At 41.2% G+C, this 13,027-nt stretch overlaps 1 protein-coding gene across 4 annotated transcripts in view; it reads right to left on the reverse strand.

Annotated features, from left to right (window-relative positions):
- CDYL (chromodomain Y like) overlaps positions 1-13,027 on the reverse strand; it is a 245,425-nt gene that overhangs the window by 76,919 nt on the left and 155,479 nt on the right. Inside the window, exon 1 of one of the 4 annotated variants that reach the window (XM_047858936.1) lies at positions 564-633. The exons of the other annotated variants lie outside the window; for them this stretch is intronic. Within the exon in view, the coding sequence (XP_047714892.1) occupies positions 564-575 (12 nt within the window). The 5' untranslated portion in view covers positions 576-633. Of the gene's footprint in view, positions 1-563; positions 634-13,027 lie in introns of those variants that run through there. 4 annotated transcript variants of the gene reach the window in all.

Raw genomic sequence — 13,027 nt, forward strand, 5'->3', positions numbered from 1 at the left:
CGAGGGAGGAAAACCTTGATCACAAGAGAAACACATAAATAAATCTTCCTTCAGATTTTCAGTCCCTTCTGTGTGAGTCCTTCCCCTCCCTGCAAACATAACTGTTTCTGAAAACTATTATCAATGAACAGTGTTTCTCACAGTATATGCTCAAGTATCCACTTCTAGTTACAGAATTTCAGTGCAAAGAATTTTATGTAAAACAAACATTACATCAGTATAGAAGTTCTATTACAGATTCTTAAAAACCAAGACAAAATGAAGAAAGGCATGAAAATCGCATCCAAATTACTTAGATTGTTTTGCTATGTTACCCACAATCACATGTGCAGCAAAATTCTGGCAAATCCAAATCACAATAGCCTTCTTTGACTACCTGTGTCATAGTAAACCCACCAAAGTTCTTTTCGTTAGGATTTCCTTCTAAAACTCAACCTAAAAAGCCAAGATGTGACACAAGTAGAGCAAGGCTTTCCTTAACATTACAATGTCCCCTGATGGTTTGCAGAGCAGTGAAATTAACCAAAAAGGATCATTCCAAACACTGAACACACTTCACCTACCTCAGAGCACATCCTGATAGCTGTGGCTCCAGGAATGAGCTGAAATGTGCTACCAGGTTGCAGAAGCCAGAAAAGGATGGACAAAAGGTTCACCAACACAGGAAACAAAAACCCACAGAGAAGTCCAAACTGGTTAAAGAGCTCAGGAAGAGTAGGAAGAAAGGGTAACTGCTGCTGTTACATTTAAATGCCAAACGGCCTAGAAAATGTATCAGGGCAAGGCATGCAAATATATCAGCTTACAAGAAAAGACCTAAGTTGCAAAACAATCACAGTAGGAAAAATTTGGCACATTGTATCATCGTCGACAACCCTGTCAGCAAGATGCTGTTGCTTGCTGATACTTGCTGTGATTCCTCCCAGAACAGTGGAACAGGCTGCCAGGATAACTCTGACACCACAAGAGATGCTGAGAGCTTTTCTCAGGCTTGGGTCTTACACCAAAGGCTGGGAAATTCGAAACAACAGCATCACTATGGAAAAAATGAATAAACAAAACCCCTGCTTTTATCAAAGAGTTCTAGTGGGCCTTTGAAAAGCAACGGCTTTTTATTTTTTCTTCTCTTCACATTTTTATTTAAATTTAAGTTCTAGTTAGCTGACATACAGTGCAATATTAGCAACAGCTCTTTAAATGAGGGAGAGGAGTGTGTCACCAGCCATTTGAAAAGTTGTGTTTACTATTAAGAATAGGAAAAGTTGCCTGAGTTACTAAGAACATTTGCTAACTATTAAAAACACAGGCAGACAGTTCCACTGCCAGAAATAAAGGAATAATATAAACATAAATATTTGAAAAACACTGTAAAGAAACCAAAAGCCGGTAGAAACTGAGGGGATGGGACCCTTCAAACAAGAGAAGCCAAGGGCTTCTGCACTCCCCAGGCGGCTGGCAGGACTCAGGCAGAAAGTGCAGTCTTCCAGGCTTTGACGTCAGAGGGCAGAGTCAGGGATTGACAGAGAGATCACAGACAGGAGGGCCCCACAGAAGGGGGAGCCCCCCAACTTTATAACTCCCCTCAAATCCCAGGCGTGCTCCTAGACTACCATACCAGGCTCGTGGAGAGCAACAATTGGTGTGTTGGAGGCGCTGGGTTTGGGGATTCACTGGGAGAACTCCCAGGACTCAGCGTGCAGTCTCTCTCACGGCTGTGGCTTAATACAGCGGGAGGACACTAAGCACAATGAGCAAAGGGAAAAGTGTGTGCAGGCAAGTCTGAGAGAAACCAAACACGAGCCTGCAAGGTCCTCTCCCAGGGGACTCTGACAGGATGAGCTCCGTTCCTCTAGCCACAAGATGTCATAGCACATGCAAAATGCTGTCTACCAGAGAAGCTCATTAAGGACTTCCTGCCTGGGATTTTTTATTGGGGGCTGGCCACAGAGGCATCCTCTGCCTAGCATGTATCAAAACTCCAGATTCTTGAAGGAAAGCAGTGTTCAGGATAAACCATACCAATGAACACCATAGTCAAACCTAAACGAACCAAGATAAGGACACCACCAGCCAGCCAGTGAGTAGAGGACAGGAGACATTACAGACAGGACCACAACAATGGGGGCCAGTAGGCAAAGCACTGAAGGGAAAATCCTGTTAACTTAGAATTCTAGATCTAAAAAAATATGCTTCAAAAGCAAACGTAGAGTTCCCTTTCTGGGATAGCAGAATAAATACGGAGCTCTGTAAACACCCTCTCCAACCAAACAAGCAAAGCTCGTGAACACTACTATAAAAAAAGAAAAAAGAAAGAAAAAAAAAATCACAAAATCCTAAAGTCTCTGGAAATTGTCCTAAAGCCATGGAGCAAATGGAGGAACACTTATTCAACTAAATCTACTAACTAATAAGAACAGAGAAAGTTTATGACATGTGAGCCATGACCCACCTCCTTCCCCATCTACCTTCCAGTTCAGTGTGACAGGAGCTCACTGGGAGCTCTGGGAGACCAAGAATACAGGCTCTCTCTCCCTCTTAGCTCCCAGTCAAGGCTTATCATGTCACTAGGATAGACAGGCCACCAGCATTTCTCCTCTCCCGAAGGAGAAGGGGTAAAGACCCCTGATGAGTATGACTGAGTATGACTGACAGGTCAGGGACTCATTTCCTCTACCTTACCCCCTATTCATAAGGAGGCTCTACCCCAGGAGTAACAGGGCAAAACTACTGGGGACTTTGACCAATTTTGCCCCAAGTCACTCTGAGGGGAGAGGCTCTATACTGGGAGAAGCAAGCTGAGAAGACCAGCGGCTACCACTCTACCCAGTAGCCAGACACATAGTTCAGAGATTGCCCTGAGGGGAGAGGTGATCCATAGGAGAGCTGTTCCCCAAAACAACTGACTTTGTTTGAAACAGAGTATGGGTATATTTGAACCCAAGGATGCTCTTGAAAATGATAATGCAAAGCAACAAGCTAAACTGTAACTCCCCTAGTCACCAGAGAAATCCAGCTAAGAGCCCTCCCAGGATAAGAACAAATGTCAAAGACTGGCCTCAAAAACTATACCTGCCGGGAGCGCCTGGGTGGCTTGGTCGGTTAAGCGTCCGACTTCGGCTCAGGTCATGATCTCACGGTCCGTGAGTTCAAGCCCCGCGTCGGGCTCTGTGCTGACAGCTCAGAGCCTGGAGCCTGTTTCAGATTCTGTGTCTCCCTCTCTCTCTGCCCCTCCCCTGTTCATGCTCTGTCTCTCTCTGTCTCAAAAATAAATAAACGTTAAAAAAAAATTAAAAAAAAAAACAAAACCATACCTGCCAAATTTAATTGGATCAGACTACTGAACAATTAATGCACCAGGCACTGTACAAAAACAATAGACAGACCAGCCAGTAATCAGTGGAGTCTATCATGCTAGGTCTAACACCAAATAAAGCTAGCAGCTTGGAGAATCAGGGAAGGAGAAGGCCAGAGAGCCCTACTAAACCCATGTTATCCCAGGATAACTATGCACTTGCCCAAGACTGTGCCTGCTGGGGAGTCCTATTGAAGACTTCAGAGTAGGGGTAACAGATTTCACTAAAACAGTCTATCCAAGTCACAAAACAACCAAGCAAATAGCAACAAGAAGTCTTGGGGGGCGGGGGGGGAGAGGAACCAGCATCCAGAACTGCTGCCATTATATAACCTAAAATGTCCAGTTTTCAAAAAAAAAAAAAAAATTACAAAACATGAAAAGACAAAAGCACCAGTGAGGCATACATAGGGGGAAAACAGACAACAGGAACTACTTGTGAGAGGGAGGGATGGCAGGTATAGTGAACAAAGACTTCAAATAAGGGCACCATGCTTAAGGAAGTCAAATGAAGACAGTATTACATCAAAGAATATCATTAATGAACCACAACTGCAAAAAGAACCAAAGGGAAATTCTGGAGTTGCACTGTACAACAGCTAGAAGGAAAAAGTTTTTAATTATGGGTGCTCAACAGCTTTGAATTGGCAGAAGAATCAATCAAGTGGGAAAAAAAGACGGATAGAGATTATGTGATACAAAGACCAGAGAGAAAATAGAATGAAGAAAACAGAACCACAGAGAAATGTGAGACATGCATATGTACACCAATATATGTGCAATGGGATACAAGGAGAGGAGCAGAAAAATACTTGAAAAAATGGCTGAGAACTTCCCAAGTTTATTGAAAAACACTAACCTACACAACCAGGAACCTCAACAAACTCCAAGGAGGATAAAAGCAGAGATCCAGAAATACACAGCATGGTCACAATACCCAAGTCAAGCAAAGAGAAAATCTGGAAGCAGGAAGAGGAAAATAACTCCTCAGTTACAAGGGAATTATAACAAGATTAACTTATCAGAAATAATGGAGGCAAAAGGCAGTGGGAAAACATTCAAGGTACTAAAAGAAAACAAGGTCAACTAAGAAACCTATATCCAGCAACACTATCTTTCAAAAATGAAAACAGAAAAGGGTACATACTGTGTGATTCCGACATACCACATTCTGGAAAAGGTAAAACTACACAGATTATAAAAAGATCAGGGTTTGTCAGGGTTAGTGTGGAAGAAGGGATGAACAGGTCACAGAAGACTTTTAGAGCACTGAAATTATTCTCTATCATACTTTAATGGTGGGTAAAATGTCATTACAGATTTGTCAAAACCCACAGAATGTATGATAACAAGAGTGAACCCTAATGTAAACTATGGACTTTGTGTGATATGAATTGTTGCTGTAGGTTCATTCATCAATTGTAACAAATGCGCCACTGTGCTCCAGGATGTTCATGATGGTGGGGGAGGTTGTTCCTGCTAGGGGCAGGAAGTAGATGGGAACACTCTGTTCCCTTCCTGCTTAATTTTACTGTGAATCTTAAAACTGCTCTAAAAAATAAGTCTACAAACCACCTCCTCCCCACAAAATGAAAACAAAATAAAGATACTTCCAGATAAATAAAAACAAAATTTGTCACTAGCAGACCTGCTTTACAAAAAAATACCTAAGGAAGTTCTTCAGGCTGTAAGCAGATATACCAGAATTCAAACACAAAAAAACTGAAGAGGGCTGGTAAGGATAATTATATAATTCTAAAAGTTTAAAAGGAATGTCTTCGTTCTTCTGACTTAAAAAGCAATTGTAGGGGCACCTGGGTGGCTCGGTCAGTTAAGCGTCTGACTTTGGCTCAGGTCATGATCTCGCGGTCCATGAGTTCAAGCCCCGCGTCGGGCTCTGTGCTGACTGCTCAGAGCCTGGAGCCTGTTTCAGATTCTGTGTCTCCCCCTCTCTCTGCCCCTCCCCTGCTCATGCTCTGTCTCTCTCTGTCTCAAAAATAAATAAATGTTAAAAAAAAAAATTAAAAAAAAAAAAAGCAATTGTATAAGACAATACACATGCAGTTGTATTGTTGTATATGTTAACATATAGAAATATACAACAGTTACAAGCATACCTAATAACAAAGCCAACAAAATACACGAAGTTAAAACTGACAAGAGTGAAACGAGAAATGACAATTTAATAATAAGAGTTGGAAAGACTTCAATTCCCACATTAAATAATAGGTAAATAGAAGATCAACAAGGAAACAGAAGTCCTAAACACTACCATATATAAACTACATCTAGCAGACATCCAGGGAATGCTCTACCCAACAACAGCATACAATTCTTCTCAAGCACACATGGAACATACCCCATCAGAGACCATATGCTAGCTCATACCATGAGCCTCAGTAAATTAGAAGGGAAAGAAAACATACAAAGTATTATCGTCAATAAAATGGAGTGAAAATGAAAATTAACAGAAACATTTGAGAAATTCACCACTGTGGGACAACGAAGAAATCACAAGGGAAATCAGAAAATACCTCAAGATAAATTAAGACAAAAACACAACATACAGTGATAAGAGGAAAATTTATAGTTGTAAATGCCTACACTGAAAAAGAAGAAAAATTTCAAATCAATAACCTAGCCATCCACCTTTAGACACTGGAAAAAGAGCCAACCAAACCTGAAGCATGCAGAAGGCAGGAAATAAGTACTGGAGTGCAAGTTCATGGAACAAAGAATAGAAAAGCAATATTAAAAAAACCCAACAAAACCAAGTTTCCTTGAAAAGATCAACAAAACTGACCAAACTTAAGTTATACTAATCAAGAAAAAGAGAATGCTCAAATTACTAAAATCAGGAATGAAAGAAGGAACTACCAATAGGTACAGAAATCAAGATAATAATAATATCACGAACAATGTTATGCCAACGATTTGGATAACAGGATGAAAGGAGCAAATTCCGGGAAAGACAGAAACTCCTGAAACTGACTTTAAAAATCTGAATAGATTTATAACAAATAAAAAGATTGAATTTGTATAATAGTTTGTAATAAAAAACAAAAACAAACAAAAAACTCCCCACAAAGAAAAGCACAGGACCAGATGACTTCTCTGGTGAATTCCACCAAGTTTTAAAGAAAAGGTCAAGACCAATCTTCCAATAATCAGAAGAGAGAACACTTCACAACTCATTCTATGAGTCCAGTATTACCTTGATACCAAAGCCAAGACATAATGAGAAAAGAAAGCTAGAGATACTGGTTTATACATGTAGACACAAAAATCCTCAGTAAAATATTAGAGAGTTGAATCCAGTAATATGTTACAAAAGATCATGGTAAAGAAGGATTTATCCCAGAAATGTAAGGTTGATTTACCATCTGAAAATCAGTTAATTAATGTGAATATTGTATTATGTATTATTGTATCAATGTATTGATAATACATATCAACAGAATAAAGAGGACAAAAATCACATCTCACTTCAATAGATGCAGAAAAAGCACTTGAGAAAATACCTCCTCACAACAAACACTCAAGAAACCAGAAACAGCAGAAACTTCCTTCACCTGATAAAGGGCATCTACAAAAACCACACAGCTAACATCACATACAGGGGTAGTAGAAGGCTGAGTGCCTTCCCCGTGAAGATCAAAAACAAGACAAGGTCTGTTCTTGCCACTTCTATGTGACACTGTACTAGGGGTCTAGCTAGTTAATTAGGCAAGAAATAAAAAAGCACCCAGACTTAAAAGGAAGAAGTAAAATTATCTCTATTTGCAAATGATGTGGTCTATATGGAATAATGTTAAGGAGTCCAATAAAAACTATTAGAACAAACGAGTTCAGCAAGATCACAGGATACAAAATCAATATACAAATATAAATTGTATACAGCACTTTGAATCCACTGTATATAGCAGCAATGATCAAACCAAATATGATAAAGAAAACAGGTCCATTTACCATAGCATCAAAAAGTAAAAATACTTAGGAATAAATTTAACAAAAAAGACCCAAGGCTATTACACAGAAATATTCAGTTTAGAAAACACTGTTGAAAGAAATTAAAGACCTAACTGAATGGCAAGAAACTGCATGTTCATGGATCAGGATACATAACAATAGTATTATTATTGTATTTCCCAAAGTGACTTAACAATTCAATGCATCCTCTACTAAAATTCCAGCTGATTTCTGTGCAGAAATTGGCATGCTAATCCTAAAATCTATATGGAATTGCAAGGGACTTAGAATAGCCCTTCAAAAGGAAGAACAACAATCTTAAAACAAGAACAACAGGGGGTGTCTGGGTGGCTCAGTTGGTTAAGTGACCGACTTCAGCTCAGGTCATGATCTCGCGGTTCGTGAGTTGAAGCCCCGCGTCGGGCTCTGAGCTGACAGCTTGGAGCCTGGAGCCTGCTTTGGATTCTGTGTCTCCCTCTCTCTCTGTCCCTCCCCCACTCATGCTCTGTCTCTTTCCTTCAAAAATAAATAGACATTAAAGAAATTAAACAACAACAACAACAAAGTTAGACTCACACTTCTGGATGTCAAAACTTATTACAAATTTATAATAATCAAAATAGTGTGAAACTTGCATACAGACAGACATCGAGACCAGTGGAACAGAAAAGAACCAGAAATGAACTCTTACATATAGGATTAAATGGTTTCCTACAAGGATGCCAAGACTATTCAATGAAGGGAAAGAACTTTGTGGATCTTCAACAAATAATGCTGGGTAACTAGATATCCACATGCAAAAGATCAAGTTGGACTCCTACCTCACATCATATAAAAAATTTAATTCAAATGGATCAAAGATCTATATAGGAGTTACAATTATTAAACTCTTAGAATAAGAGTTTACTTGGTGTAAGGAAATGTAGATTTACATTGGTGTAAATCATTGTGCTCCTAGATTAGGCAATGGTTTCTGAGGACACTAAAGGCAAAAGAAATGAAAGAATAAACTGGACATGAAAATGAAAAACTTGTGTATTTCAAAGGACACCACCAAGTAAGTAAAAAGACAACCCACAGAATGGGAGAAAAGTTTTGCAAACTATACCTGGTAAGAGACTTGTATCGAGAATACAAAAGGTCTTATAGCTCAGTACAATAAAAAGATAAGCTTGTTTAACAATGGCAAAGGACCTGAATAGATATTTCTCCAAAGAAGATATACAAATGGCCAATAAGCACATGAAAAGATGTTCAACACCATTAGCCATCAGGGAAATGCGGGTCATAACCACAATAAGATACCACTTCATACCCACTAAGGGTGGCTACATAAAAAAGGTAAGTGTTATCAAGTATGTAGAGGAAATGAAACTCATATGCTGCATGTGGGAATATGAAACGTTGCAGCCATTTTGTAAAAACAATGTGTCAGATCCTACAAAAGTTAAATACAGAGTTACCACATGACCCACCAATTCCACTTTTAGGTGTCTACCCAAGAGAAAGACAACTTTTGTCCCCAAGGAAACTTGTATGTAAATGTTTATAGCATAAACAACCCAAAAGTTCATTAACTCATTAGTGGATAAACCAAATAGTATATATATACATATGTTTATATGAGGGAATATTATTCAGGTATAAAAAGAAATAAAGTACTTATCACATACTACAATATGGATGAACCTTGAAAACATTATGTTAAGTCAAAGAAGCCAGTCACAAAAGACCGTATATGATTCCATACCTAAGAAATGTCCAGAGCAGATGACTTTATAGAGACAGAAAACAAATTGTGATTGCTTAGGACAGGAGTGGACGGCGGGGGGTGGGGTGGGGACAACAGTGGACAGAGAAGCCACGGAGGTGGGGATAGAAGCAGGCGATAGCTAACAGACATGGGTTTCTTTCTGAAGAGATGAAAATTTCTAAAATTGACTCTGGTGATGGATGCAACACTGTATAAACAAGAAGCCACCACACTGTACAATTTAAATAGGTGAACTGTTTGGTACATGAATTAATAAACTCGTAAAAGCTGCTTAAAGAAAGGCAGACATTTTAAGATAATTTCAGAGAAACAAGAGCTGGAGGAATTTTTTGCAACAGATCTCCAATAACCAAGAAGAATTTTTACCTGAAATTTTACCTATCTGCAACCTGCCAAGTTAGCTTTTGACATTTTTATGGATGCTGGTATAACACAAGATTCATCAGAGAAGAAATAAATACATTATTAGAGCAGCAGCAATTGTCAGAATATCAGCATTTGCTTGCACCAGTTACCTGAGTCCCAATTCCTATAGGACAACATAAAGAGGGCCAGGTGACAAATGCTCATCCAGTGGGCTGCAAGACAGGAGAGAGCAATTCTCAGCTTGGGGAACCAAAATCTTTCTAACAGTCAGGTGGAATGCCTGGCCTATCTTGATCATCCCAAGCTGTAAGCAAATCTACCCTAATGTATGAAGGGAGACACTATCTTTGTCTCCAAGACTGTTTGCTATACCAACATTATTGAAAAGATCATCCAGAACAAATGCACGGTCTCTGTTCCCAAGACATAGGGAAATATAAGACACCCTAGAGAATTGTCCCCCAACAGTATCACCCTGTACATTCAGGGTGTCGTGGCTTCTGGAAAATTTTCCTGAGTATACCACTCCATCAGCTGCTGTGATCAATCTGACCATTAGAGGCCAGGACCAAATCCATTCAATTTGTCTTATACAACATTTAATTAAAGCTATTATCCACAGGACTCTAAGAATCAAAATGAGTTACCCTGCAGTCCTGTCTTTAACCATGCCTTCAGTGTCCTGGACCCAGCTAGCTGAACAAATCCCATAAACTATCAGGATCTATCTCAGAAAGTCAGATGGCTTTTTCCTTAGGTTTCTGAATTGATTTTTCCTCTTGCTCTGGGGCATTAATACAGGTATAACAGAATGCACAGTAATTGCATGAGCTCTGTCTTAGCCCACAAGGAGGAAATCCAGAGCAATTCTAGCATATACACAACTCTGGCCAGTGAGTTGAGGCTGGCTTGAATATCTCCCAGGGCCAAGGGGTTTTTACTGCTCATTTCAAAGAAAGTCAGGGACAAATTTCCTACTGCCCTTTCTATGGCTCTAATAGTAGGGCTAATGGTCTGCAGGATGTATATACAGAGTAAGCCAATTATCCCTTCAGCAACCTGCTCTGAGTAACCAATGGTAGCCTTGGGGGCCCTAGGTGGCTCAGTCAGTTGAGCATCCTTGAATTTGGCCCAGGGTTGTGGGATCAAGCCTCGTATCGGGCTCTGTGCTGAGCATGGAGCCTGCTTAAGATTCTCTCTGTCCCCTCCACCCCTCTCCCCTGCCTGTACTCACTCTAAAATAATAATAATATTATAAAAAAGAGTAGCCTCATTTTGGACATCTCCACAGCCTTAAGAGGGCTCTACAACCTACTGGTTGCTTTTCCTTAAATACCTCAAGGTCTTCAAGGACCACTCTCAAGGGTGCAAGTCGCCAAGTTGTGGGATGGAAACATGCTTCTAGATTTCATACAAATACAGTCCCAGTGGTGTGCATGTTGGTCTGGAAAGTGCTGTTTACGATGAAAAGGGTCTCCCAAGTGGCCCTTCTATCATGGGGGCATAGGTTGAAAGTGCCTACAACATAGCTTTCCAGCTGGTTAAGCCATACAGCTTAGTTCAAATAATTGACTTGTCCTTGTTTTTGGAGGGACTGCCTAAGAGCAGTCACTCCAACTTTATCCAGTCTAGTGAACCAGCCAGGTGACATTCATCTGTCCCATGGAACCGCAGTGATGGTTATTAAGAGTGGAGGTGTTAACAGGTGTTTTGTGTAGCAGGTGCAGGACCTGGAGCCATCCTACACTGCTTCTGATGGGACTTAGAACAGTTACAAGGAATACACCAATTCATCATTGGAATGTTTTGGGCAGGGATGGCAGATCCAAAAGTTACACTTAAGTCCCTTACAAAAATTTAGGAGAACCACACCAAGGCTTTTCCATTATTAAGGAAGACTGCAGGGGTGGTTCTGAAAGACAAGGATCATTAATGTCCCTCCCTTCCCAGTACCTCCAGACATGCAAAGCGTTCTCTTCTCAGGGGCTGACATGGTGCCTTCTCTCCACCACCACATGTTCCCATTACAGCAGCTATTTTCACCTGTTTGCCAATCATACCTTACCCACACCTAGACCTTTGCAAGGAAGGGGCAGGTGCAAGAGAAGTGAGAGCATTTTTATGCAGCTTACACAGATTCTTTACGTCTTCCATGTTGGCCAATGTGGGCCCTACTGGGAACTCAGTAAGCAGGAGGACTAAACTAAGTGGTCATTATCCTAATAATTTAGGCTCCTCCCATCAGTCCAGCAAGACCATTCAGTGGCTAGAGCAGAATGAATTTCAAATTTCCTAAGTCCCCATTGGCTGGGCTGTCACCCAGAGAAGTCTGGGGGTGCTGTTATGGGAAAAAAGATACCCAGGAATGATCAGGGCAGAGTCCAGAATTTTCAAAATAGGTGTATATAAAATGTCTCACAACTTTTGTCCTATTCACAGCCCAGGAAGCAGCTAAGAGGAAATTATCCCTTCCCAGGGAAAGCTGGGTTCAGTGACCAAACTGTTTCACTATGTGTAGACTAGGAGGTGATGAGATGAAGGAGGCAGAGTCAGAAACCTTGTTGCATGGATTTCTGAGGAGGCTACCCTAATGCTCCATGGTGCCATATGCCATCCGTGGAAGGCAGGGAGCATGGAAGGCCCACTGAATACCTTAACTGTAGGTCTGTTACTAAGCAGCATCTGTGATAAAGGTGCACCACTGTCAGACTGCAAACGGCCTGGGAAGCTGAGAACACGAATGCACAGATTAATTTCAGAGGTCACTATGGTATGGCCAGAGTTACCTGGTCAGACTAGAATAGCAACACCGTAACCTAAAGTGTCAACAGTGGGGAGGCACCCACTGGCTCTGAGTAAGGCCCAAAGGTCCCATATAATCAGCCTGCCAGGGGGGTTGGTGGGACAAAGGCCCATGTGATGGGGCTTCCCTCTGTCAGGCAACTAGGTAAACTTTTGGCAGGGATCATTAGTTGGGCATGCAGTGGTCACGTGTGCACCAGAAACATGAAAGCCTTTACCGTGAGTCCAGTCTGTGATGGCGGATATGTGTTGCATCTGGTACAATGACACCTGGATCGTGCAGGTTCAACTAGCAGCTTGATTCCAGTTGGTCTCATCAGAGAGCAGGCACTTACCAGGGTGGGGATCTGTCTACATGAGTGACTCAAAACAGCCCATAGTTTCCCAAGTGGCAGACTGGAAGCCAAGCCACAGCCCAGAAGTCAGTCCAAATCTCAAGAGGTTCACCAAGAAAGTACTGAGCAGAGCCTGGGCACTGCCTTGAATTACACCTCATGAGCAGAGCAGGCACTTTCTAATCTGAACAGCTGGTGATGAGGGTGATCTACAGCAGCAGGGCCTTAGTACACACCACCAGTTTTCAGCTCAACTGAACCAGTAGTGAACCAGGCCTGGCATCTCAGCAACTCTGAATCAAGGGTCCCATTGAGCCAGGGGGTCTGCTTAGGGTAAAGGAGTGGGGATACAGATTCCACCCACTTTTCACATAAAGCTAACACACCACTGGGCAGGCGTCTAGTTCTTCAATACGGCATTTCCATTTA

The sequence above is a fragment of the Prionailurus viverrinus genome, chromosome B2 (assembly GCF_022837055.1).
Source record: "Prionailurus viverrinus isolate Anna chromosome B2, UM_Priviv_1.0, whole genome shotgun sequence".
Classification (NCBI taxonomy): Eukaryota; Metazoa; Chordata; class Mammalia; order Carnivora; family Felidae; genus Prionailurus; species Prionailurus viverrinus.